The sequence below is a fragment of the Littorina saxatilis genome, linkage group LG10, assembly GCF_037325665.1.
Source record: "Littorina saxatilis isolate snail1 linkage group LG10, US_GU_Lsax_2.0, whole genome shotgun sequence".
In the NCBI taxonomy this organism is placed as follows: Eukaryota; Metazoa; Mollusca; class Gastropoda; order Littorinimorpha; family Littorinidae; genus Littorina; species Littorina saxatilis.
Genome location: NC_090254.1, coordinates 33,732,316 through 33,760,192, shown reverse-complemented (window position 1 = coordinate 33,760,192; position 27,877 = coordinate 33,732,316). Strand labels below are relative to the sequence as shown.

At 43.1% G+C, this 27,877-nt stretch overlaps 2 protein-coding genes across 5 annotated transcripts in view; one reads left to right on the top strand and one right to left on the bottom strand.

Moving 5' to 3' along the window:
• The window catches only part of LOC138978641 (calmodulin-binding transcription activator 2-like), a 47,603-nt gene extending 36,432 nt beyond the window's left edge, over window positions 1–11,171 (bottom strand). For both annotated transcript variants that reach the window (XM_070351406.1, XM_070351405.1), the window contains exons 1-5: window positions 10,238–11,171; window positions 9,064–9,131; window positions 8,588–8,723; window positions 8,053–8,124; window positions 6,671–6,815 (exon numbers count right to left, since the gene is read on the bottom strand). In XM_070351406.1, coding sequence (XP_070207507.1) covers window positions 6,671–6,815; window positions 8,053–8,124; window positions 8,588–8,723; window positions 9,064–9,131; window positions 10,238–10,384 — 568 coding nt within the window. In that variant the 5' untranslated portion in view covers window positions 10,385–11,171. The remainder of the gene's footprint in view (window positions 1–6,670; window positions 6,816–8,052; window positions 8,125–8,587; window positions 8,724–9,063; window positions 9,132–10,237) is intronic.
• Window positions 11,172–11,918: 747 nt separating this feature from the next.
• LOC138978640 (dnaJ homolog subfamily C member 11-like) overlaps window positions 11,919–27,877 on the top strand; it is a 28,078-nt gene continuing 12,119 nt past the window's right edge. For all 3 annotated transcript variants that reach the window (XM_070351403.1, XM_070351402.1, XM_070351404.1), the window contains exons 1-12: window positions 11,919–11,995; window positions 16,145–16,274; window positions 16,911–16,984; window positions 17,429–17,530; window positions 17,901–17,977; window positions 19,926–20,103; window positions 20,793–20,860; window positions 21,465–21,529; window positions 21,859–21,983; window positions 23,230–23,312; window positions 23,905–24,021; window positions 26,606–26,761. In XM_070351403.1, coding sequence (XP_070207504.1) covers window positions 11,921–11,995; window positions 16,145–16,274; window positions 16,911–16,984; window positions 17,429–17,530; window positions 17,901–17,977; window positions 19,926–20,103; window positions 20,793–20,860; window positions 21,465–21,529; window positions 21,859–21,983; window positions 23,230–23,312; window positions 23,905–24,021; window positions 26,606–26,761 — 1,250 coding nt within the window. In that variant the 5' untranslated portion in view covers window positions 11,919–11,920. The remainder of the gene's footprint in view (window positions 11,996–16,144; window positions 16,275–16,910; window positions 16,985–17,428; window positions 17,531–17,900; window positions 17,978–19,925; window positions 20,104–20,792; window positions 20,861–21,464; window positions 21,530–21,858; window positions 21,984–23,229; window positions 23,313–23,904; window positions 24,022–26,605; window positions 26,762–27,877) is intronic.

Here is a 27,877-nt window from a genome sequence, read left to right as displayed (position 1 = left end):
CCCTCAAGACAACGCTCACGTGGAGTGCACATACCTTGTGAAGAAGAACGGACACCGGCCGGAGACCCCACGGGAGCCTGAGAGATCCCATCCTGAGACGCATGCACGTCCGCCCTCGTAACAGTAGCAGAGGGAGGCAAACGCACACTGGCCAGCGACGACGTACCACCGACCCCTGCCGGCAGCGCACGTATCTCCGCCTTAGTTGACGAAACTTCAGCCGCTAAGGCCGAAACCTGAGAGCTTAATGTCAAAAGCAAAGAAGCAAAATCCGCAGATGCAAGCCCAGAACCTACAGGCGAGACATCCCCTACAACATGCTTAACCCCGAGCAAGGGCTTCTCCGTAGGTTTAGCAGACGAACCGGAAACTCCGGGCACGCCAACAACAACATCACTACATTTTTTGGATTCTGAACCCGAAAGAGACACGGGCGTATCACCGTGCGTTTTAGAACTTCTAGAACTTCTAGAGCTTTTCTTAACAGGAGAGGGCGAAGCAGCTACATGTTTAGATGTTGACCTCTTCCCGTCCGCATTGTCGGCCATGATGAAAACAACTCACAAACAAATTTGGAAAAAATTTTGTAAGTCCGAAAACAAGCCAACAATGCCGCCAAAATTCAGGTAAAAAAATGGAAAGATCTCACCTCAACAGCAAATGCGAAGTCCGGTGACAAGAAGACACCAAGGGGAACACAAACCAGGTCTGGAAGACCAAGCAAGTAGGCTGAAAACACAGCCGGAGCGTACCAAACACGACCAGCTCCACTGAGCGCTGAGAGTAGAATGACAAGATGGCGGCATATGCGCGCGCATATGGAAGGCAGCCTCCCTTACGGGCTGGCCTGGATACCCTTACGGGTCTCGGTCACTCTTTTTTAGAGGCGTCTTCCTTGTTGCTAAGGGGACGCGTACAGCGGTATCAGCACTGAACTATGGGTTAATTGCTATATGTGAGTTGGGTAAGATATGTAATTTAATGAAAATTTATTTCTAAAATTTGAAATTAAATTACATCCTTTACCCAACTCACAAATAGCAGATTGCTACTATAGGTGGCGGGACTTACCAAAATTCAATGAAGAATGACTTGTCCTGCGGCTACCATGGCAGGTAGCGCAAAACTGCCATCCTGACGCAGAGAGGAGATGTCCCTGAGGTAATAGTTCACGAAAACATCCTCAGATCTCCAATAGGCTGCCTCCAAAACTTCGGCCAAGCGGCCTGAACGGAGCACAGCCACCGAGGAGGCCCACGCCCTAGCCTCATGAGTCCTTGCTGAAGTCATGGGAAGAACAGCCCTAACTTCGCCAGACTGAATATGCCACCAGGCATAAGCATGCCTGATCAAAGTGGAGACCCACTTGGTTAAAGTCACTTTCGCGATGTCTTTACTCCTTGCCGTATTAAGCGAAATGAAAAGCAATTTTTGACTTTCAGAACGAATGGACTGAGTTCGAGACAGGTAACTGCTAAGCGTTCTAACCGGACAGTTAACGATGTCTGGGTCTCCAGGAGCAAGAATGTTGCTCAAGGCAGGAATGTTAATGACAGGCGAAATATGGCCCGGTTTCTGATTTTTAGCTAAAAACTCTGGCCTGAATTTGAGCGAAATAGAACCATCTTTTCCGGTTGAGATATCCTTAGCTAAGCCGGAAAAGGCATGAACTTCACTACCTCTACGAAATGTAGCAAGCAAAGTAAGAAAAACTGCCTTGCGCGTCAGATTAACCAAACTGGCTGAATGAATAGGTTCGAACTCGTTAGAAGCCAAGTAACGCAAAACAAGTAACAAATCCCAGGCAGGGAGAGGAGATTTCTCGCGCGCGGCCTTAAGAGAGGCACCCTTAATAACGCTGGAGATGACCCCATCAAGAGAAATCTTATGACCCAGTTGTCGTAACGTTGAAGAAATAGCGGACCTTCGCACACGAAGGGAAGATGCTGACCCCCCCTGCCCTGCTAGCCAAGCCAAATGATTGGCTACCTGCATAGACCTAGGTGCCAAGGGCTTAACTCTGTTCAGCTCACACCATTTAACCCAGGAGGCCCAGTGGGACGAGTAGACCGAACTGGTCGACTTCCTATGAGCATGATTCACAAAGTCTACCGTGGCCGAAGAGGCCCCTGCCTTAAGCAAAGAGCTTCTGACAGTATCCAACCGTGAAGGTTTAACGCCTGAGGGTTCTCGTGATGAATGCCTGACCTGGGTTGCAAGAGTTCTCCCTTTCTTACTGCGATGGGGATAGGCGGTCGAACCGCCAGTCGCAGCAAGTCCGGGAACCAGTGCTGGCTTGGTCAAAATGGGGCAACCAGAACCAGCGCTGGTCTCTCCAAGTCGACCTTCCTGAGAACTTTGCCCAACAGACAAAACGGAGGGAAGGCGTAAGCTGTCAGATTGGACCAGTCCATTTCCAGAGCGTTCACGCCCCACGCCAGAGGATCCGGGAAGGGGGAAACAAACAGAGGAAGCCTCGCTGAATAACGAGTCGCAAACAAGTCGATTTGCGGCTTCTGTATCTGTACCCAAAGTCGGTGCAGGGACTGATGAGACAGGGTCCACTCTGAATGGACCACCTTGTCCCCCCTGCTCAGTGCGTCCGCCAGGACGTTCAAGCTTCCCTTCAGAAAGATGGCTGACAGCAGAATGTGATGCGAAACGCACCACTTTAGGATGAGGCACGCCCTGTCTGAGAGACTGCGGGATCTCGTTCCGCCCTGCCTGTTCACATAAGCCGCAACTGTCATGTTGTCGGTGTGCAGTCTGACATGACTGTTCTGAACGAAAGGCAGAAAAGCTTGGAGCGCCAACGAAACAGCCTCCAACTCCAGCGCGTTGATGTGACGTGAAGGTTGAGACAAGTCCCACACCCCCGGCGCCACATGCTCCCCCAGGTGAGCTCCCCACCCCATCAGAGAAGCATCGGTGAAAAGCTCGTTCTCTGGAGACGGGCAAACTATCGGAACTCCCTGTAAAACCCAGGGGAGGAGCCAGACCTGCGTGGTCTCGAAAAACCAGGTCTCCAGCGAAACCTGAGTGTCCCAACCCTGGGTTGACTGATCCCACCGAGACTGAAGGGCAGCCTGAAAAGGCCTTTTGTGCACCCTGCCCAGTGGGATAAGAGTAGCCATAGACTCCATCTGGCCAAGTACCGATGTCAAAACCCGTACACTGGCCAGATTCTCTCCGTGAAGCGCACGAAGCAAGTCTTGAAGCTTGGACACCCTCTTCTGAGACGGGCGGACAGTCCAACTGAGAGTGTCGAACTCCATCCCTAAGTAAGTGAAATTCTGTGATGGAATCAGTTCCGACTTGCCCAGGTTTACGGAGAATCCGAGCTGAGCGGCCTGCCTGAGGACCTTGCGAGTATGAACATGGCACAGATCCCTGTCCTGATTGAGGATCAGCCAGTCGTCCAAGTAGGCTCGCAGACGAATGCCCTCCTTTCTCAGCAGAGAGCAAAGTTGTCGCACCACGATGGTGAAGATCCATGGTGCGAGAGAAAGGCCAAACGGGAGAGCCCTGAACTGATATGCCTTTTCGCCCCAGCGGAAGCGCAACCACTTTCTGTCTGTTACATGCATCAAGACATGAAAGTATGCATCTGTGAGGTCCACTGAGGTCGCCCAATCGCCTGGGCGAAGTGCCTCTCGCACAGAGGTCGGCGTCTCCATAGTGAACTTCACAGTTCGGAGATACTTGTTCAGAGTAGATAGATCCAGCACCGGTCTCCTAGCCCCTGAGGCTTTTGGCACAACGAAAAGTCTGCCGTAAAACCCCGGGGACCGAAGGTCCAATACCTCCTCTATCGCCCCTTTCAAAAGAAGGGCTGAAACCTCTCCTTGAACTGCGGCTCTCGCCTCTGGATCTCTTGGAGGTTTGCATGGCGGGATTATCCTGGTCAGAGGTGCTTTTTCTCCTGACCAGAGAAGTCGGAACCCCGAACGAACTATCCCAGTAACCCACTTGCTGTCCACCAGCTGCAGCCAGGAAGTGAGGGCCCTGGGCCCGCTACAACCAGTGCGGGGGCTACCGGGATAGCCTGCTCGGGGGAGCTTCATTGGGGGTGAGGCTTACGCCCCGACCCCCTAGAGGCGCCAAAAGATTGGCCCCTCTTCGGGTACGGAGCACCGCGACCCCTACTCGAAGAAGCAAAGGATTGTTTGTGAGTCTTGCCACCACCAGACGAAGCAGTCTGAGGCTTGGCAGAGGACTGTGATTGCGTGTGTGGTTTGTTCTGGGGCTTCGAAAACCCGTGAGAAGCGAGACGGGCTATAGCTAGGTCCCTAGCATCCTGGGTCTCCCTCTGCAGCGCATCAAGAGATGCCTGACCCAACAGGGACCCTTCCGAGAAAGGAGAAACCTTTAAACTCTCGATCGTGGATTTGTTGGTAATCCTAGAACCTGTCAAGAACGCTGTCCTTCTTGAATGCACGGCATGCGCATAAAGGTTAGCGGAGATCACCATCTGTTCTCTAGTGACCTTCGCCAGCGTGGCAAAAAGAGTACTCACATCAAGTGCAGACGCTTCAAAACGAAATTCAAACGGGTCCAACGACAAAGCAATAGACCTAGAAAGGGCCCGCTGCAACGATTCTGACACTGAGGCCAGCTCAAGCTGAGCTCTCCCTGCTTCCTCCAAAGCCAAAAGAGAGGCTTCGGAATACGGGACAACTCTGTTGTTGCCGTAGCCATCCTCCCTCAAAGAAGCCAATTCCGGGGAAACCGGAAGCACAGTAGAGGGCAAAGCAAACGTCTCGACCAAACTGATAGGGCGAGGGGTGAGCCTAAGTTTCTGAATCCCAGAAACAGCCCTCTCCCCCGCTTTAGCCAACCAAGGCAACACATCCTCTGGTGCCTCTCCGTGTTGAGCCAACAACGGCACCGCAGGAGTATTCCTTCCCTTGAACACATGTGCCAAGACATAAGCAACCGATGACGACTCCCGAAACCGGAACTGATCCTTCGGACTCTTGGAGGACCGAAAATCGTCAAAGGCGGACAGCGGTGGTGGAAGTCTCTGCTTGCTTCGCACCACCCCTTCCGGAAAGTACTTAAAAGCCGTCTCAGCTGCCGACGACACTGCGCTCGACAGCTTAAACGGCACGTTAAGTTGGGTGTCATCCACAGCCGTGGAAGCACCCTCATCCATCTCTTCAGCCTGCTCGCCATCGCAGTCAGGCAGGTGAACCCCAGAGAGACTCTCCTGGTCAGCTCCGGAGACACCATCATCTTCCTGCCCCCAGGGCGGAAGGGGAAATGATCGACCCGACTCTGAGTGAGAGTGGTATGACAAATCCCTACGAACAACAGGGCTCCTAGCCTCTACCGAAAGCGCTCGATGCGGATTAACGGCGGGGGTTTCGGTGCTTTCGCCGCGAACACGGTCTACTCGCTCCTGTTTTCGCACACCACTGGCACCGGAGAACCCGGCACCATGTGGTGAGGACATACCTTCAAAGAGCCCATGCTCAGACAACGAGGGCACAAGACGTCCATCGCCCTGCTGCGACGCATGAACCTCAGCCCGGACCACCGAAGTAGCAGCCACAGCTGCACCTGCGAGAGAGGAAGCTGAAACGGAAGAACGTAACTCTGCTTTCGTCGCCGTCAAATCTGCGGCCAAAGTCGAAACCTGTGAACTAATAGTCAGAAGCAAAGACGCAATATCGGAGGGCAAAAACCCTGAATCGCCAGGGGCCCCCGACAACAAAGCATGTTTATCCACATTCGAAACATTTTTGTCACAAGGCGTGACCTTGTCCTTTTCAACGGACAAAATGGCGGACGAAGTTTTGTCAACAACTTTCGGACATTTATCAATCCCCGACCCAGAAGAAGAAGCGGCCTTTCCAGCACTCTCCCTTCTAGAAGAAGACTTAGACGAAGCTAAACTAGCAGTAGGAGAAGTAGTAGCCGAAGCCTGTCTCGAACTAGTCTTAGGCTTGACGCTATCCGCCATGGTAAAGCAAACTCACGAAAAAATATTTCTTCAAGAAAATTTCATAAGTTCACAAACATGCGACAATATGTCGCCAAAGTTACAAAAACAAGAAATCTCTCACCCAATAACGGCAAGGATGCAGACCCAGCTAGGCGGCAGACCAAGGGGTAGAAGCCAAAGTCAGAAGACCAAGCAACAAGACTGAAAACAGTCGGAGCGTACAGTAAAGCGACCAGTCCTGTTGGGCGCTGAGTTGAGAAAATGATAAGTTGGCGGCTTATGCGCACGCATACGGAAGGGGCCTCGTTTCCGGGCTGGCTTTGACACCCTTACGGGTCTCTGTCACTCTTTTTTTAGAGGCGCCTTCCTTGTTACCAAGGGGACGCGTACAGCGTTACCAGCACTGAACTAGAGTTAATTGCTATTTGTGAGTTGGGTAAAGGATGTAATTTAATCAGATGTTACAGATCTCATACAGTTGGGTACAGGTACCACTGCACTTACAGTTGGGTACATGTGTCCCTGTACACTGCACTATCAGTTGAGTACATGTGTCCCTGTACACTGCACTTACAGTTGGGTACATGTGTCCCTGTACACTGCACTTACAGTTGGGTACATGTGTCCCTGTACACTGCACCAGGATAGAGGTACACACATACTTACACATGGGTACATTTGCCCCTGTACAGTGCACCCGGATAGAGGTACAGGTGTACTTACACATGGGTCTGAGTTGATCCACCAGCTCCTCCTTGCTCCACTCCTTGTTGCGCATCTCTCCCGACAGACTGGGCATGAGACTCATCTTGGGGTTGTTGGGCGGGTTGGGCACATTCAGGTAGTGCACCAGGACAACATGGGGGTTCTGAAATCACATCACGCAAAAACGCTAGCTGTAGCACTAAGCGTCGGCAACGGCAGATTTCTAACATTTGTTCCTGTTCAATTGGGCTGAAACGTCACTGGGAGGGTTGAGCACATTCAAATATCTCAACATGGGGGTTCTGAAATCTCATCACGCCAAAACGCTAGCCCTAAAGCCCGTCCTTAATTGAGCCTGAATTCAGCGTTATGAAGTATACTTCGTGTAGTCAACTTCGTCCAGTTAAGGACAGGCTTAAGTGTCAACAACGGCAGATTTCTAACATTTGGGCTGAACGTCGCTAGGAGGGTTGGGTACATTCAAATATCCCACCAGGACGGCTACAACGTGAGGTTAAAAAATTATACAGCTACTAACATCAAACAGCGTAAGGCCTCTTTGTTAACAGACATTTAACATTGCTGACTTCACTTTAAAGGTAACACTTAATATCAACAAGAAGAGCAAACGCTCGATCGAGTCACTTTCGCAGTTCTGAATATTATATGAGGCATCAGATGGACAGGAAGAAATTGCTATTCACAACACAATGAGTCACGTTCACATAAAATTTGAGCCCGGTCACTTTTATAGTTTCCGAGAAAAGCCCAACGTTAAGTTGTGTGTTGCCGAACAGAAAAGGCTAGTTATCTCCCTTGTTTTTCTGATAACGTTCGTAAAAGGCTACAGATGTAAATACTTTGATGTAAAGAATAATCCTACAAAGTTTCAATCACATCCGATGAACTTTGTCAAAGATATAAAATGTCTAATTTTTCCTTTGACGCTGACCTGTGACCTTGAAAAAGGTCAAAGGTCAACGAAACTATCGTTAAAGTGTAGAGGTCATTGGAGGTCACGACTAAACAAAATATGAGCCCGATCGCTTTGATAGTTTCCGAGAAAAGTCCAACGTTAAGGTGGTGTCTACGGACGGCCGGCCGGACGGCCGGCCGGACGGCCGGACAGACTAACACTGACCGATTACATAGAGTCACTTTTTCTCAAGTGACTCAAAAATATATCAGCAGCATGTGTGTGTGTGTGTGTACACTCGTATGCTCACACATGTGTACGTGCTGGGTTTAAAAGTGCCAGGCAACCCCAACAACTGTGTGAAACTGACAGCACATGACAGTAACTTATCTACTGCACCGGCTGTCAAAACCTTAATTGGTGATCAGTACACTATCCCAAACTTCAATACAGATAGATACATATTAAAGTAAGACATCTATACCTGCAGTAGCCAGTAGCATCTTCTGTGAAAGGTAGGTAAGATGGCAGAATGCACATAGGAGCCATAGATACACTGCAAAAGAGAATAAGAGAAGTTTGAGTAGTTTAGCATTGAAACAGATAACATCTTGCATTTTCACGCTAACTAACTGTACTACCTGTGCCACAGCACTTATGACATTTCATTACAATATGCTGATTGTGAAAGTGTCCGAAAAACCTCCAAAGCTAATCAAAACAAAGAATATCCAGTTACTGGTTTTGTACAACAGATTATACCACTCCTCTATCCCTTCTACTAAGCTTCCTGCACTCAGTATTCGTACTCAAACTTCAAACAATAAAAGTTTTCTGACATGATCTGCCAGCACGGTGTCATTCCCGACAGTCACTCATTGACTCAACAAACTAAATGTAATAAGGCACCCAATCATGATCATGTATACATGCATCAAAGAATAATTTCAATAGGTCTGCAAGACTTCAAGTTCAAGATAACTCCCGACAACCATGTAAAACAATGAACATGAATTTACCTCAACGCCTTTGACTTTGAGCTTCATATGGTCTTCCCTGTTGGTCTTTCCATCCCGTCGTTTCTTCCAGCAGTATCCATCACGCCTGAACATCACCTTTTTGCGATTGTACATCAGCAAAGAGCCACTGGCTGGCCTGTCAATCAAAATCATTTCAAAATAAAGTATCCTGGAATCTCCCCCCCCCCTCACACACACAAAAAAAATCTTCACAGAATCAAAGAAAGTTACATCTGAAAAATAGAGTGATTCTTAAAATGGAGGCAAATTTACAGACATAATGAATAGAAAATCGACTTTTGTTGAGGGGAGAAGGTGTGTGTGTCACTGTGTGTGTGTGTGTGTGTGTCGTGTGGTGTGTGTGCGCGCACACGTGCATGTGTGTGTGAGCACGTGCGGTATAAGATGCTTAGATTAGAATGGAACCTATAACACAGTAGAATACTTCTTTTAGACATGTACAAAGAAATGCTTACCGGATCCTTGGTTTGTCCAAGAGCCATTCTTTGTGCCGATCAAACGCAATCAGTATGGCAGCTATTTCCTGTGAAACAAAAACACAAATCAACGCTAGGATGAAGTAATTAGTTTATGAGCCTTTAACTTTAAGTCTGATCAAACCTCTTCAGGAGAGAGGGAGAAGGAAGAACACAGGCAGAAGGAAGAACACAGGAAGAAGGAAGAACACAGGAAGAAGGAAGAACACAGGGAGAAGAAGGAATCAGGATACGCAGCTGGGTACTACACATGCATGGTTGAAAGGTCAGATTGGACCTGGATTAAAAATATGTATAGTTCCAAATATCCTGGCCTGGTCCGCTTGATAGAAATGGTCAGAAGACCTTTTACATGTCAAAACTATCAGACGGGCCAGTGGTCAGACAAATGCCTCAGAAAGATAAAAAAAAGTATGCATCAATGACCGTTGACCTAGGCTACTGCTACATTTATTCTGTGCTCCAAATCCAATTCTTGAATAACTGTCTAAATGAGTAAATAGACCCAAAAAGAAAAATAATTCTGAAGGAAATTAAGTCTTCTCAATCTCAGCTTACTGTACAGTAAATTGTTATCAATGTTAAGAGTCCACCAGGAAACATTAGAAGCACAGGAAGAGAATACAAAGAATGGATGTCTGAACTGGTCATACTGAAGCTAAGCACACCTTCCAGTTTTATTTCCAGTCAAGCTTTGCATTATAACCAGTGATTGCAGGATATTAATTTTATGCAACCAGTATTTAAGTTACTATTAAGTAGTATGCAGAAACGTACTTGCATGACCAAGAATCAACCCTAGCTGCTACAAAATCAACTCAAATCATTTATGACAGTCGCTCAAAGCAAAATTATTTTGTACGAATTTAAATAGCTTATCATATTATCATTTTAAATAATCCTATCAGTCACATACAAATTACAATGTCTATAGCAATTTCAAGTGCAGTCTGTCCAACAGCTTTTGTCATGGTTTTGTATTATACAATACATGTTCAAATTCTTTGTTTTAGTTCACATACACACCCACACACACACAAATTCCAGTCAATCATCAATGCTATCGGTCTTGCCAATAAATTTACTTCGCTCCGTAATTATCAGTCATTGCAAACAAATAAATATCTGATAACAATCAAACTACTATTCTTACCTCATTGGTGTTCCATCGGGTGAGGTTAGATGGCAGTTCAGTGGCTGGCACAATTTTCTGCAGCTGTTCGGGCAAGTTGAGTTTGGGTGGCTCATCATCTTCTTGGTTGCTTCCAGGAGGAGGCTGACCACTAGTCTGCCCCTCCATGGTGCTTCTGATGGTCCACTACTCCATTGCGAGTGTAACTATGGGATCATCTTTGATGAGGTTAATTTCTACTCTGTTTTGATGCTCTTGTAATACAGACCTGTGAACAAATATTACCAATCAAAAAGGAGTACACTACTGCAGGGATGTTGCTACAAATTCATACCTATGGGACAAATGTCCTAGCTCTTCAGCATCAATAGGACATTTGACCGCTTTCAGAAATTTCAATAGAACGTCAGAATTTTTTTCATTTTCAAGAATGACACTCGCCGTGTTCCCCCCTGTTTTTGACCCTAATGTAGCACAGGATGCCGTTGAATAGCCAAACGTGTTCAGCTTTTGTTGAACTTTGGTAGGCTTTAGATTTATTTTTCGGTGGCATAACTCGGTGCGCTTCGTCAAAATGTCTCGAACTGAAAGCAAAAGCAGACGCAAGACTTTGTCAGTTGGAGTTGTCTCCCATACTCCTAACTTTAATGTGCTGCAGACGGGTGTCACCCAAACGCAAGATCCGCACTGCACAACCTCAGTGAACCTGTACGCGAGAGTGCTTCGTCGCTTTTTGAAAATGTGTATCTTGAAAGGAACATTAAAAAATATCGCGCTGTCCGAAGGAATTGAGTTCTTATCGGACAACGCCAGCGCTTAGTTCAAAATGATAGGACATCTGACCGCCATGCGGCTATGTGAATCGAACATTTGAGCCTCTAAATCGGTCTATGTCCGATGTCCGACGCCTAACGACATCCCTGCTACTGTAAGTATAGAGTCAGAAGGCGAAGGTTTTCTGATACAATATTATGCAAAACAATTAAGCAACAGTCGACTGTAACCATGAATTAAGCATCAGCTTAATGCTAATAAATATATCTGAAGAAAGCACAGACATACACAATGTTCCGGACACAAGACTCTTCAAAAGGGTGTGGTGGTCTGGTTGAAGTGGTTTTTAGGTGTCTCCCTCAAGACTACTTTTATTATTCAGGTCACCAGATAAATAGAGACCTTGAAAAATGAACTGTTCATTTAATACCGTGTTCTAAAACTCTGCTGTGCTGACAGGTGAATGGAAGTTTCAAAGATAACCAACCTTCAATCTTTTTAGCCAAAAATGTAAACATGGATAATTTGTTTACACTGCACACCAGCAATAAACCGTGTTTGTGGGGAAAGTCATTTCTACTTTGGAACATACACGACAACTCTCTATAGTACAGCCTCTGAAGTATAATCCACCATTCTGTCACCGGTTAAAAACCCACAGTTCTTGTGAAAAGCAATGCATAAAATTACTGAATTTGTCTCGTTACCTTCTTCTAGCTTATGCCAAATCTTGACTGCGCATGCGCAGTCGGAAATAATATAAGCAGCTCTACAAATGATCACTTTGTTTTTTTAAAGATTTACCCTAGAACTTAACCAAAGTCATATCCAAAGTGTCATATTGTTATCTTTCTCAAATTCTCAGTCGAATAACAAATGGTCCGTGAATAAATACCGGCTTTAGTTACATCATTTCCGCTACCGGTAAGCATGGCGGCGTCCTTGGAAGAAGATGACGATTTTCTTGCCAACGATTTTTATGCACTGCTGAATGTCGGCAAGGAGGTACGTGCAAGCGGAAGACAGTTTGGGATTGACTTGCAGAGTTATGACAAATATCAGTTCTGCTCCAGTTTTGCTTCTCAAAATATCGCATGGAGCATAAACGACCGCAGGCACACAAACTGAAAGTGTCTCGGGGACCTCACATCACACCATCATTACAACATACGTATGGCACTGCTTCGGCGCTGGTTTTGCGCTCGTCTTGATTAAATGCTTTGTTTGCTACTGCAGGATATATGTGCTAGTTTTGATGGATCGTTCCTGTGAGAACTATTGTTAAACCGTTCTGTCGTGCGTGGTTTTATAATTTGACAGATTGTCATTCTACTCATTGTTCATTTCTCAGAAACAAGTTAAATTATACAGTTTGCAAACACTGTTAGCAACGCCAATTTACATTAACAAGCACATGTGTGTGCGTGCACATGTGTGTGTGTACTTCCCAAAACAAAACAAACCAACATGTGTGGTTCCTGCAGCGATATGTATAACATAAAACTAAAGACACCTTTAGGACCTGCTGAAAGTACGTGTCCCCACATTACAGACCTGTGTCCTTACCACAGGCGGAAGGTATCGTCCACTGGACTACTACTATCACAGAAAGACTACAAGGTACGTCACTCACCTTCGAGTCTTCTGTGTTCTTGGAGTCGCTTCCTGGGGGAAAATATTGTTCAAGACGGTTTGCCTCTTCCTACAGTCTGTGTAAGGTCAAATAAATACAGTTAAATGATTGTTTGAACTGTATGTACCTTTAATTTTCAGCTTCCGTCCGTTGCAGGTTGTTATTAACCATCATTTGGACGAATCTTCGTTTGCGAGCCGCTAACTTCCACTTGGCGTCAAACTCATGCATCCGCACCGAATATGCATACCAGCGCTCATTGACATTGGTCTAAAACATATGTAAATATTGTGCAGCAAAGGGAAGCTACCCACGGGAAAATAATCATCGAATATCCTGTTATTAACCAATGAGCGCTGGTATGCATATTCGGTGCGGATGCATGAGTTTGACGCCAAGTGGAAATTAGCGGCTCGCAAACGAAGATTCGTCCAAATGATGGTTAAAAACAACCTGCAACGGACGGAAGCTGAAAATTAAAGGTACATACAGTTCAAACAATCATTCAACTGTATTTATTTGACCTGACACAGACTGTAGGAAGAGGCAAACCGTCTTGAACAATATTTTTCCCCAGGAGGCGACTCCAAGCACACAGAAGACTCGAAGGTGAGTGACGTACCTTGTAGTCTTTTTGAGTCACTTGAGAAAAAGTGACTATGTAATCGGTCAGTGTTAGTCTGTCCGGCCGGCCGGCCGGCCGTCCGTAGACACCACCTTAACGTTGGACTTTTCTCGGAAACTATCAAAGCGATCGGGCTCATATTTTGTTTAGTCGTGACCTCCAATGACCTCTACACTTTAACGATGGTTTCGTTGACCTTTGACCTTTTTCAAGGTCACAGGTCAGCGTCAAAGGAAAAATTAGACATTTTATATCTTTGACAAAGTTCATCGGATGTGATTGAAACTTTGTAGGATTATTCTTTACATCAAAGTATTTACATCTGTAGCCTTTTACGAACGTTATCAGAAAAACAAGGGAGATAACTAGCCTTTTCTGTTCGGCAACACACAACTTAACGTTGGGCTTTTCTCGGAAACTATAAAAGTGACCGGGCTCAAATTTTATGTGAACGTGACTCATTGTGTTGTGAATAGCAATTTCTTCCTGTCCATCTGATGCCTCATATAATATTCAGAACTGCGAAAGTGACTCGATCGAGCGTTTGCTCTTCTTGTTGTGATAGTAGTAGTCCAGTGGACGATACCTTCCGCCTGTGGTCCTTACATGGCAGAGGTGTATTTTGGTCAGGGTTGTAGACAAAGAGACAAGGTGTCTTTTATTAAGAGGTTTCCTCTTATCACAGGGGTATCACATTGAAGGTACTGTAAAAAAAAGTCGCGTAAGGCGAAAATACAACATTTAGTCAAGTAGCTGTCGAACTCACAGAATGAAACTGAACGCAATGCAACGCAGCAAGACCGTATACACGTAGCATCGTCGGTCCACCGCTCATGGCAAAGGCAGTGAAATTGACAAGAAGAGCGGGGTAGTAGTTGCGCTGAGAAGGATAGCACGCTTTTCTGTACTTCTCTTCGTTTTAACTTTCTGAGAGTGTTTTCAATCCAAACATATCATATCTATATGTTTTTGGAATCAGGAACCGACAAGGAATAAGATGAAAGTGTTTTTAAATTGATTTCGAAAATTTAATTTTGATCATAATTTTTATATTTTTAATTTTCAGAGCTTGTTTTTAATCCAAATATAACATATTTATATGTTTTTGAAATCAGAAAATGATGGAGAATAAGATGAACGTAAATTTGGATCGTTTTATAAATTTATTTTTTACAATGTTCAGATTTTTAATGACCAAAATCATTAATTAATTTTTAAGCCACCAAGCCGAAATGCAATACCGAAGTCCGGGCTTCATCGGAGATTACTTGACCAAAATTTCAACCAATTTGGTTGAAAAATGAGAGCGTGACAGTGCCGCCTCAACTTTCACGAAAAGCCGGATATGACGTCATCAAAGACATTTATCAAAAAAATGAAAAAAACGTCTGAGGATATCATACCCAGGAACTCTCATGTCAAATTTCATAAAGATCGGTCCAGTAGTTTAGTCTGAATCGCTCTACACACACACACAGACAGACAGACACACATACACCACGACCCTCGTCTCGATTCCCCCCTCTATGTTAAAACATTTAGTCAAAACTTGACTAAATGTAAACAAGTCGCGTAAGGCGAAAATACAACATTTAGTCAAGTAGCTGTCGAACTCACCGAATGAAACTGAACGCAATGCAACGCAGCAAGACCGTATACTCGTAGCATCGTCAGTCCACCGCTCACGGCATAGGCAGTGAAATTGACAAGAAGAGCGGGGTAGTAGTTGCGCTGGGAAGGATAGCACGCTTTTCTGTACCTCTCTTCGTTTTAACTTTCTGAGCGTGTTTTTAATCCAAACATATCATATCTATATGTTTTTGGAATCAGGAACCGACAAGGAATAAGATAAAAGTGTTTTTAAATTGATTTGGAAAATTTAATTTTGATAATAATTTTTATATATTTAATTTTCAGAGCTTGTTTTTAATCTGAATATAACATATTTATATGTTTTTGGAATCAGGAAATGATGGAGAATAAGATAAACGTAAATTTGGATCGTTTTATAAAAAAACATTTTTTTTACAATTTTCAGATTTGTAATGACCAAAGTCATTAATTAATTTTTAAGCCACCACGCTGAAATGCAATACCGAAGTCCGGGCTTCGTCGAACATTACCCGACCAAAATTTCAACCAGTTTGGTTGAAAAATGAGGGCGTGACAGTGCCGCCTCAACTTTCACGAAAAGCCGGATATGACGTCATCAAAGACATTTATCAAAAAAAGGAAAAAAACGTCTGAGGATTATCATACCCAGAAACTCTCATGTCAAATTTCATAAAGATCGGTCCAGTAGTTTAGTCTGAATCGCTCTACACACATACACAGACACACACACACACGCACACACGCACATACACCACGACCCTCGTCTCGATTCCCCCCTCTACGTTAATACATTTAGTCAAAACTTGACTAAATGTAAAAAGTTATAAAAAAAATTAAATTAAAAAAAAATGAAAAAAATCCCTGCGCTTAGAACTGTACCCACGAAATATGCGCGATATACGCCTCATATTAATTGATTGTACTTGTAGTCATTATAAATGATCAATGTTTGTGTCACCCTTGGTTGGTCCCGAGGGTGTTAGGTCATCACACTTACCACTGTAACCTGTAATGATCATCAGTGAAATGATTAATTTCTTATATCTGTTTGGTCTTCTAAAACTAGTAAAAGCATCTGAATTATCATTGGCTGTAACTTTTCTTAGCAAACGTTGAAATCACGTTTGATGTATGACTGAAAGTGAAAGTCAGAAGGTTTAGTTTGTTGAAAGATCAACCGTGTTCGTTGTTGATATTGTCTATATTAATAAGCAAAGTTGTTGTGTATAACAGGTATTTGGTATTTTTGCTGAATGAAGTTGTTGTTTTCTGATACCTTTAGGCAACAACAGAAGAAATCAACTATGCATTTCGTCGACTCAGTAAGATCTATCACCCTGACAAGCATCTTGATCCAAGCAAGAAGAAAGCAGCGGAAGAAGTGTTTAGCAAGTTGAAGAAAGCTCATGAAAGTGAGTACTTTTGCGGGATTTAACCTTTTTATTGAATCAAATTAAAAAGAAGTCACTTGAAAAACTTAACTTGGACATGTACTAGTAGTTGTCTAGTAAAGTTAGTTGAACATGTATAGTTTTGCTTTCAAAGTTTCATACTTAATTCGTGAGTGTGTATTTACTTAAAAGTTAATTGAAATCAATTCATGAAGTAAAGCTTCTGCTTGGGACTCTGCTCCAATAATATTTTCCTGTTGATGAAATATGTATCCAGTTTGTGTAAATTACTAAATATGTGTTAGTAACTTATTAAGAAGAAATAAAGTGCATATGTTATGACTGCTTTGCATTTAAGGAATTTACCAGTATACCACGCAGGCAGTTCAAGAACTTGAACAGTTGTTAGGCCAACAAAAAAAAATAGTCTGTTTACGGTATCCCAACCGACCCTATTTTTTCGCGCGACCCTAAACTTTTTTTTGGCATTTGGGGAAGAAAAGAAAAAAATTCTTTGTTTTTTGGCAAAATAAATTTAAAATATGGGGTTTTTTTTTAAAAGGAAAGAAAAAAAAATCCCGACCTACCGACCGTATTTTTTTGGCCTATGTTACCGTAAACAGACTATTTTTTTTATTTGGCCTTACTTGTTTCCAGTCTTGATTGACAAGCACAAGCGGACAATCTACGACACCTACGGAGAGAAAGGTCTGAAGACGGAAGGCTTGGAGGTCAGTGGAATTGCTTTACATTTTAAATATAGTTAGTTAACAGTTGTTTGGAAAATTAGTTCAGTTCTTTCAGGATAAACATCGTAGATTCCTTCTTTAATTCCATATGGATCGCCCACGACCCACATCATCCAGACTGCCCAGTTCAAATTACGTCATTGTTGGTTTGTTTACAAAGATAATCCTTCAGCAAGTGGTCAAAGGGAGGGTCCTATGGTGTTTTACTTTTAGGATTACATAAAGTCTCAATCAAATACTCCCAGTAGTTTCAGAAACACAGACACTTTTGCAAGGCTCTGGGTCCTCCATGACCCAGGAAGCATGGTGAAGGAAACATTGTTAAAGTGATTAATGTCGTGAATATTATGGAAAATGAACAATGGGCCTGGAGCCTGCAGTGAAGCATGAGAAACAATGACATGCAGTAGTGTTTGTGATTACCAGATAATCTCTCGGACCAAGACGCCAGCAGAAATCATTGCAGAGTACGAGAGACTGCAAAGAGAAAGGGAAGAAAGGCGTCTACAACAGAGGACAAACCCAAGAGTGAGTGTTTCGTTTTTCTTCAATTCAGATTAAAAACTGTTAATGAATCTTACCCTCTTTTCAGCCTTGTGACCTACCAAGTTTCACAATATTAGCTTAAATTTGTAACTTTTGTGCGCATTGTAGTTGTTAATTTTGAATAAATAATGTGATGTTCTATTTTGCACAAAGTCACAGAAGATGTAATTTTCAAGATGACATTTTCCCAAAAGTCTCTCTGGGTCAGTGGTTATCTGGCAGGGGTGGAGGTGTAGTTTTCAAGATGACATTTTCCCAAAAGTCTCTCAGGCTCAGTGGTTACCTCTGCGGGTGAGTAGAATAATTAACAAATGTGTGATCTAAATGCTGACGTTGTTTGTATTTCTCCCAGGGCACAGTCACTGTTGGGGTCAATGCTACAGATCTGTTTGATGAATATGGAGATGATGATGACGATGTTTACTACGGGTGAGTTGTGTGTAAAACTAAATGTTTTCAAGGTACATAATGTATCGCAGTAAGAAGACAACAACAAAGAATACTGTAAAGGCAGAGACAGACGCACAACACAAAACCATGTTTTCGACCAAAACACCATCTCAAAACATCGGGGAAACACGTGTTTTTAAAGAGAGGATGTCACACGCGAATCACACAGATGAAGCGCGGTGCGCATTTTCACAGAAATATCGGTCAGCGTCAGCTTGACCCATCCAGCTATCAACACGCCGGGCTGGCAGTGCCCACTGATACGGTCAGTGTCAGCTTGACCCGTCCAGCTACCGCGCTGTGTTTGGGTTTGTAAACAACACGGCTGGCAGCGCCCACTGATATTATTGCCACTCTTCAATCGTGAGAGGCTCCATAGAATCTAGTTAGGATTCATGGGTCCTGTACCACATCTGAGTCGGCCATTTTTTTTCTATCTCCGTGGTGCCGGAAACCGAGTCACATGAGTTGACCGTCCGCGTTCATTGGCTGACTACCAAAACGTGTTTTCAGATTTTAGAGCATGCTCTAAAACCCAAAACACGATGCGAAAACACAAAACAGTGTTTTGTAAAACGCGTTTTGTGGGATGTCACATGGGAAACACGCTGTTTTGTGTTTGTTTTGAAAGAAAACACTGTTTTGTGTTGTGTGTCTGACATGGCCTTTTGCATGAATCACTGTATGTAAAAAAGTTAAATCCTCAGGCATATCACTTGGATTTCAGTTTTTATATTTAGTCAAGTTTTGACTAAATATTTTAACATCGAGGGGGAATCGAAACGAGGGTCGTGGTGTATGTGCGTGTGTGCGTGTGTGTGTCTGTGTGTGTGTGTGTGTGTGTAGAGCGATTCAGACTAAACTACTGGACCGATCTTTATGAAATTTGACATGAGAGTTCCTGGGTATGAAATCCCCGAACGTTTTTTTCATTTTTTTGATAAATGTCTTTGATGACGTCATATCCGGCTTTTCGTGAAAGTTGAGGCGGCACTGTCACGCCCTCATTTTTCAACCAAATTGGTTGAAATTTTGGTCAAGTACTCTTCGACGAAGCCCGGGGTTCGGTATTGCATTTCAGCTTGGTGGCTTAAAAAATAATTAATGACTTTGGTCATTAAAAATCGGAAAATTGTAAAAAAAAATAAAAATTTATAAAACGATCCAAATTTACGTTTATCTTATTTTCCATCATTTGCTGATTCCAAAAACATATAAATATGTTATATTCGGATTAAAAACAAGCTCTGAAAATTAAATATATAAAAATTATTATCAAAATTAAATTGTCCAAATCAATTTAAAAACACGTTCATCTTATTCCTTGTCGGTTCCTGATTCCAAAAACATATAGATATGATATGTTTGGATTAAAAACACGCTCAGAAAGTTAAAACAAAGAGAGGTACAGAAAAGCGTGCTATCCTTCTTAGCGCAACTACTACCCCGCTCTTCTTGTCAATTTCACTGCCTTTGCCATGAGCGGTGGACTGACGATGCCACGAGTATACGGTCTTGCTGAAAAATGGCAGCTACTTGACTAAATATTGTATTTTCGCCTTACGCGACTTGTTTTCTTCTCTCCTATGTACTACAAAATCTTGTGCAGTTTTGACTGTTTTACTTTTTCTACTGCATCAGCTGTATGAACCAACCTGAAACAATGTGCCTACGTGGCTTTACACTAAATTACAGTATTTTAGTTTTGCATTTCGACTGTGGTCTACTTGTTCACAGTGCTTTTAGTTAGGTCTTGCTACCGCTCTAGCATCCTTTGCTTTGCGAAAAATTGAAATTGAAATTTTGTTTTGATTTTCCCCATGTCGCAAAGCCGTGCTTTTAGTTGGGACTTTTTTGCAAGATTTAAATTGAAATTTAGTTTTGAATTTCACCACATTGCTGAGCATTATTTGTTACGTCTGTTCAGCCCCAGCTACAACAATGTGGAGATCAACAACATGAGCATCTTTCAGTCGGTGGAATGTCCACTGACGGTCAAAGACACACTGGTCATTGGCGGCAACCTGCAGGCACGGAACGGTACAGGGGCTGGTGCCTTCCTCGCCACGTGGAGACGGCTCACATCAGACAAAGGATGGATGGAGGTGTGTGGAGTGTGACACGAAGATGCTCACTATTTGGAGGCCAGGGGTGAGGGGCACGAAGCGAAAGTGGGTGCCACCCAAACGGGAGAGAACAAACTGCAGGTTCTGATTGGTTGAAATCTCAGCAAAGCTCAGTTTCAACCAATCCAACACTGCGGCTGGCTGTCGTTTGAGTGGTAACTTTCTCATGCACCTCGGCCCTTATTACGGGCTTTGAAACCAAGGGATTACACAGTTTATGTCTGTAATGACCACCAAAAGGGACCAACCAACAGTGGTTGTTATAGACAGGTGATTGTTATGGAAAGGTCAACTACGTAGAAGAAGAAACCGTCCTTGAAGATCTTTTGGCTGGTGGTTGTGGGCAGGTGGTCGTTATTGGGAGGTGGTTGCCAGGGTGAGTTTGATGTTCATGGCAACTGATCTCATTCTCAGACGAAGTACAGTCAGTTGGGACCCTTTGTTATGATCTCTTGTATGGGTGCACTCTCAGGTTATTCATAATCAAAATTCCTGACTTGCAGTTTTACTCTGCTTTAAATTTACCTAGAACTCTTTGAAACAATGTATCACTTCCAATCCTTAATGTGCTAAGTGTTGCACAGAGACTACATTCTTGTTGCTGAGGTCAGGATAAAGTATGCAAAGAGTTAAAATATTAGATCCTATATTATTCTCTTCTTCCACAGATTGAGACAGCAGCGGGCAGTGGACTAGGTTTCAGTTTGAAAGGTTTCCGACAACTCACAAGAAGGTGGTAAGTGCATCTTACACATGTGAGAAGAATGTTTTTTGTAACAGTTATTTGTGATTTTGAGTTTATGAGTTTTCTTGTGTTTATTGTTTATTAGCAGTAGATCTTAGAAATAGCAGTTGATAGTGTTCAAATGAGTGACATTTCTTTTACTGAATGAGGATACATTTCTAGATTAGTTGCTTGTTTTAAGGTTAGTAGTGGTGTGTGTCAGCTAGTTTAGTTTAACTGTTCAGTAATAATCAGGATTCGATCCTAATTCTTATTGTATTTGATATACATTTTATTTAGAGTTTTATGTGCCTTTGCCAACAGTAGCACAGATATGAAATACCCCTACTGAATAAAGTACTACAGGTGAAGTGGCAATGATGTGAACGAAGTATAGTGTGGAGTGTGTGTGTAAGCATCTCAATGAGCACTCAACATTTTCTTGTGAATATATTGAATGTACTCAAACCAAGCAAAATTCTTGTGTATTGCACGTGGTTGTAATAAATCTTATAATTATAAGGGCTGTTTGCAAGTGTTGCTTCTATTTACTACTGGTGGTACCATAATTATCATGATTGTGCGTAGCTAATGAGAGTGTGTGCGTTTTTTTCAGCTATGGAACTTCATCGTTAGTGTTGCATTCCACGCCAAAGGGGATCAGGCCAGCCATGTCTACAAGTGAGTCACATCCTTGGCCTTCTACAAATGTACCCCTCTGATCTATTACTGTACTAGCAAAGAAGCTCTTAGCATCAAAGTATTTTATGAGCTCGGTGTACCTCATAGTTTTTGTCTGCACTGATGTTCTTCTTTTGATTATCTTTTTTACTCTTTCTCTATATTTTTGTCTTTCTCTCTTTCTTTTCTTCCTTCGTTTCATTCTTTGTCTCATTTATTCTCCAGACATATTCCACGCGCAAGTGTCTAGAGTGATGGAAATGTTTTTAAATAAAATATCTTTTTGGTCTTTTTTCCCCATGAGCCTTTATGGACTGTATGTTTTGCAGTGGTGGCGTATCAGTTTGACAGAGAAGTACAGGGTCGCCTCACATACAACGCTGGCTTTCCCTCCAGTATACAGTCCACGCTGGTCTACAGCAACCAGGACCATCACGCTTCTCTCACTCTACAGGTACTGACACCCTCTGTGCGAGTCACTGTGTATGTGCTGTGTTGCTCCCAGACTCTGGATCTGGATTGAAAATATATAACGGTCCAATAGACGAGTTCCAGAAATAACTGTTTGGTTTATATGGGTTGTGAAAGAGTAAATACCTTGCTTTTTACTCTGACACGCATTGGAGGGGCGGATCACTAGCGAGGGGTGTGTTGCAATTCTTTCTTTCTTTATTTGGTGTTTAACGTCGTTTTCAACCGTTCAAGGGCTCCCATGGGGTCGCTTCACGCGGCGGGAGCGTTTAAACAGAGCTACCCCACCCCTTTACTTCTCTTCTTTTGTCTTATTTCTGCCTTACCAGTCCTTTCACCTATATTTCCTTCCAAGAAAACTCTCCCTACTATTCCCTGCAGTTTTACCATTCTTTTCTTGTTGTCTTATTTCTACCTGACTGGATCCATCACCTTTATTTCACTTACTAAAAGTCTTCTTTTCCACATCCTTATTTCTCTGCACCCCGCATGTCGTAAGAGGCGACTAACGGATTCTGTTTCTCCTTTTACCCTTGTTAAGTGGTTCTTGTATAGAATATAGTCAATGTTTGTAAAGATTTTAGTCAAGCATTATGTAAGAAATGTTTAGTCCTTTGTACTGGAAACTTGCATTCTCCCAGTAAGGTCATATATTGTACTACGTTGCAAGCCCCTGGAGCAATTTTTTGATTAGTGCTTTTGTGAACAAGAAACGCTTAACAAGTGGCTCTATCCCATCTCCCCCTTTCCCCTATCCCATCTGCCCCCTTTCCCTCGTCGCGATATAACCTTCGTGGTTGAAAACGACGTTAAACACCAAATAAAGAAAGAAAGAACCGTTCAAGGTTATATCGCGACGGGGGGGGGGGGGGGGATGGAATGTGTTGCAATGTGTCAGTTACAAAAGACTGAGGCCGAAGAACAACACTGTATATAATGTGTGTTTCAGAGAGATATAGAGAGCGGATATTTGTTTGTAATGTATTTGAGAAAAATGTGTGTATAAACTTTAAAAGCTTCAATGTCTCTGCCATAAAATAAGAATGAGTATTTCTGAGCTTTTCTCTTGTGGTAATGTTAAAAAGCATGTCATCAAATGCACACAACTTACTTCCATACACTAGGTTTCAGGTAGAACTTTATGTTCTTTCCATAGCCTAGCAGTTTCCATTCTCTTAGTAACTGTGTGACATGTCCTTTAATTCAGAGTACCATTTTCAATCTTTCAGGTAGGCATCACAAATAGCTATTTCTCTCTCAGCTACACAAAGAAATTCCAGGAGCAAGAAGCAAAGCTCAAGGGCGCAATCAAGTGAGTAATGTACTATGTTTTGTTATCAGTAGAGAAGTTAGAAGAAATCTGCAGTGTACCGACACACTGACTAGAAAAGGGGTTGTGGCGGATAGAGGTTGTTAGCATTGTGCCTTGACAAATCAATTCTTGTTTTTCTGGTTAGTGTTGACAGGGATTTGCGATTGTTAAGTTTTACCCAATGTATTGATTTTGTGTTCAAGCTGCTTTTGCGCACAAATGCACACAACACACACACATACACACACACACACACACACACACACACACACACACACACACACACACACACACACACACACACACACACACACACACACACACACACACACACACACACACACACACACACACCGACACACACACATACTGATGCATACTCATGCACATGCACACACAGAAAAAAAGTATACTGCACATTAGTGCATAGGCTTACATGTTTTATGGAAGTATGTAAATGAGCAGCAGAGAATGCTTAGAATAACAAAGTTTTTATAGACAGTGAAGGTCTTGATCAGTGATGTTTTGCATGAGTAACAGTCTGCGTTCAATTTTTGTTGTTGTTAGCATTCTGTTTAATGATTGATTTCAGGTTTGGTGTGACGGGTGGTATGGTTGAGTACGGGTTTGAGAAGAAAATCACACAGTTCAGCCATCTCGGGGCTTCCATGGTCATTGGTGTACCTACAGGAGTTCATCTCAAAATCAAGTAAGAACGGTGTGCTGAACAGGAAATGTGTGACGCTTTTGTTTAGGAATTTGTACCGTGAAAACAAAGGAGGCAGAAGATGAAAAGTTGAACAAAATGGTTGTGTCTGTTGTTAAACTAGTTCAGTCTGGGTTCGTGAGTTGCTTTGAATTATTGTTTCGTTGTCCCAGACTTCACTATCTGGGGACAAAAGAAAGCAACTTGGCATGATGTTATGAAGTAATATAGCTATTCTGATGGACACGTGGGGGGATTCGGGGGCTGTGATTGGATGGTCTCACACATCCCTTTTCCGATCATCAAAGCATAACGCTACGAAAGTTGGCCATTTTTGCCGATATCCAAACGATATCGGCAATAACAAAGACGCATGGTTCCGGTTTCTTCCACGTGTATAAAGTACACGCATACCTCGCCAGGCTTGTGTCTGTGGCTAGTCGACAGACGATGCATTTTGCTTTGTGTGTGTTTTTGTTGTTGCTTACTGTACATGACATACATTACGTGTAAAATCCAGTTCTTTAACTGGCAGCAAACCTTGCAAATTTCCAGAAGCTGCAATCTGAAGCGACCTATCTCTGATTTTTGCAGACGATCTCTCCAATCACCAATGTTTAACACAAAATCAGCAAACTCTCCTGTCACATAGAACGTCCATTGTGTAGTGCAATGTTGAAATGAAGTTACCGGTCTGAAACATTTCGTCGTTTCTTTTGAAACAATCCTTGTTCTCTTATCATCTACAGATTTACCGCAGTCTTCACCACGCGAATTCCCAACAGAAGTCAGACTTTCGAACATACAATCTACGTAGGCAAGCATGATACGTCATAACGTCATATGATTCCTAAGATATTGACGTAATGCTAAGCATCCGGTTATCTTGAGTTTTCTCCGTAATACATGTCCGTGGGTTTTTCAATGTTCGGTTATTTCCGTGGCTTCATGCAGAAAGGGAACCGTCGTCTGCAATCAACGACATGGACCATTCTGGTCCTTGTTGCTGACAAAAACATGATTTTAACACAGAATTTAATGTCAGAATAGCTATATAAACGCTATTGTGTTTTCATCGTAGCAATAGGGTCCGATATTTAGACTCGAACAAGTATAATGCGACTCGTCTTCGACTCGTCGGCATTATACTTGTCTCGTCTAAATATCGGGCCCTATTGCTACGCTGAAAACACAATAGCTGTTAATGCAGTACCCAAAGAAGAAAACAGAGCTTTGCGATGAAGGATCACACCTCACCTGCTTGAGTATTGTCCACACGTGTAATCGGTTACTATCCTGTGGTGGGTGTCTCTAAAGTTACACAGTATTTCTTTTGTTTCACAATAATACTTTTCTGTGGTTTGTGTTTGTAAAAGTTAGATTGTACACTGGACATTCCCTTTTAAGACTCCCCCATTTTAAGACTCCCTCCTTTTTACATTTAGTCAAGTTTTGACTAAATGTTTTAACATAGAGGGGGAATCGAGACGAGGGTCGTGGTGTATGTGTGTGTGTGTGTCTGTCTGTCTGTCTGTCTGTCTGTGCGTGTGTGTGTGTAGAGCGATTCAGACTAAACTACTGGACCGATCTTTATGAAATTTGACATGAGAGTAAAACGGTCATACACGTAAAATTCCACTCGTGCAAAAAACACGAGTGTACGTGGGAGTTTCAGCCCACGAACGCAGAAGAAGAAGAAGAAGAAGACATGAGAGTTCCTGGGTATGATATCCCCGGACATTTTTTCTTTTTTTTGATAAATACCTTTGATGACGTCATATCCGGCTTTTTGTGAAAGTTGAGGCGGCACTGTCACCCCCTCATTTTTCAATCAAATTGATTGAAATTTTGGCAAAGCAATCTTCGACAAAGGCCGGACTTTGGTATTGCATTCGAGCTTGGTGGCTTAAAAACTAATGAATGAGTTTGGTCATTAAAAATCGGAAACTTGTAATTAAGATTATTTTATTATTAAACGATCCAAAAATAATTTCATCTTATTCTTCGTCATTTTCTGATTCCAAAAACATACATATGTTATATTTGGATTAAAAACAAGCTCTGAAAATTAAAAATATGAAAATTATGATTAAAATTAATTTTCCGAAATCGATTTAAAAACAATTTCATTTTATTCCTTGTCGGTCCCTGATTCCAAAAACATATATAAAACTCAGTAAGCTAAAAAGAATAGACATACAGAAAAGCGTGTTATCCTGCTCAGCGCGACCACTACTGCACTATTCTGCATGGCTTGTCGATTTCACTGCCTTTGCCACGAGCGGTGGACTGACGAAACTACGAGTATATGGTCTTGGTGAAAAAAGCAGTGCGTTCAGTTTCATTCTGTGAGTTCGACATCTTGACTAAATGTTGTTATTTCGCCTTACGCGACTTGTTAAGACTTTCTGTTCATAACCTCTGTAAAATTACCCCCATTTTAAGACTCCCTCCTTTTTAATTTAAGACCTGATTGTTTGAGATTATTTTAGGTCTTAAATTGGGGTTCCACTGTATTTCATTTGGTTTGAAAAACTAGACAGAGGCTCTTTCAGACTGCAGTGTGTGTGTGTGTGTGTTACAACAGGGTGTACAGGGGCAGTCAGACCTTCCTGTTTCCCATTCACCTGTCAGAGACACTGTCTCCCAGTGCCATCATGTACGGAACTCTGGTTCCTGTTGCTACCTATTTCGTCGTCAAGAAACTCATTGTCGACCCCTTCCTCAAGCAGCAGAAAGAACAGTGAGTGAAATGGAGAGAGAGGGGGGGGGGGGGGGGGGGGGAGAGAGAGTGAGTGATGGTTAGAAAGAGTGAGAAAGAGAGTGAGTGAATGTGTTTATATGATGGAGAGAAAGCCAGAGAGAAGCTGAGACTCAGAGAGAGAGAAAGAGTGTTTGTGTGTGTGTGTGTGTGTGTGTGTGTGTGTGTGTGTGTGTGTGTGTGTGTGTGTGTGTGTGTGTGTGTGTTTGTGTGTGCTTGTGTGTGTGTGCGATTGCTTGCAGGGATGATGGTTGGTGACAGCAGTCAATAAAACGCCAAAACATTTTTGAAATTGTTTGTCACGTTTCAATATATCACTTAAGGTGATTATGAACCGGTTAATTACTACTAATTAACTAACCACACCACGATCCACTCTCGCAGGCATACAATTAAATAGAGTCAACAAAAGTATAAGTTTCAGACGCCTGTTTATGTATAAACTCTCCACCTCCCTCGAGCCTTCACTCAAAATATGTTCCTTTTACGTTCTCAACACGTAAAAAACCAGTGTTCACTGACAAAATGCCAGTAGTATGTAGAAAATTATAGGAACACGCTGAACCCGTGTAAATATAGTTAAATGTGAATGTTCTGTTCGAAAAGCTCTAGTTCGTGCAGGTGTCACACACCCCACGTTGTCGCTACTCCAATGAAATCATAGATACGAAAAGACAACGGTGGTCAACGGGGTGCGTACGACATGGTGCACTTAGCTTTATCTCTGCTGCTGCTGCTTAGCCGGTATGCTGGTTAGTCGGTCCGCTGGTTAGCCGGTTCGCTGGTTAGCCGGTCCGCTGGTTAGCCGGTCTCCTGGTTAGCCGGTCTCCTGGTTAGCGTAGCTTCATCAGTTCCCGCCAGAGTCAGCCGTGCAGATGTCACAGGAACACGAAACGAACGAATCGGATCGAACGAACGAAGGCTGCAAACAGAAAGCATCGGTGCACTAAACATGTCAGCTACCCCTCACCCACCACCTTAAAACATGTCATCTTTAAATATCTCATCGAGCACGTGGGCCTGCACAAAACGGACTTTTTACAACAACAAAACAGTCATTTTCCGTCCTTCTCTCCCTATCTGCAAAAACCATATACA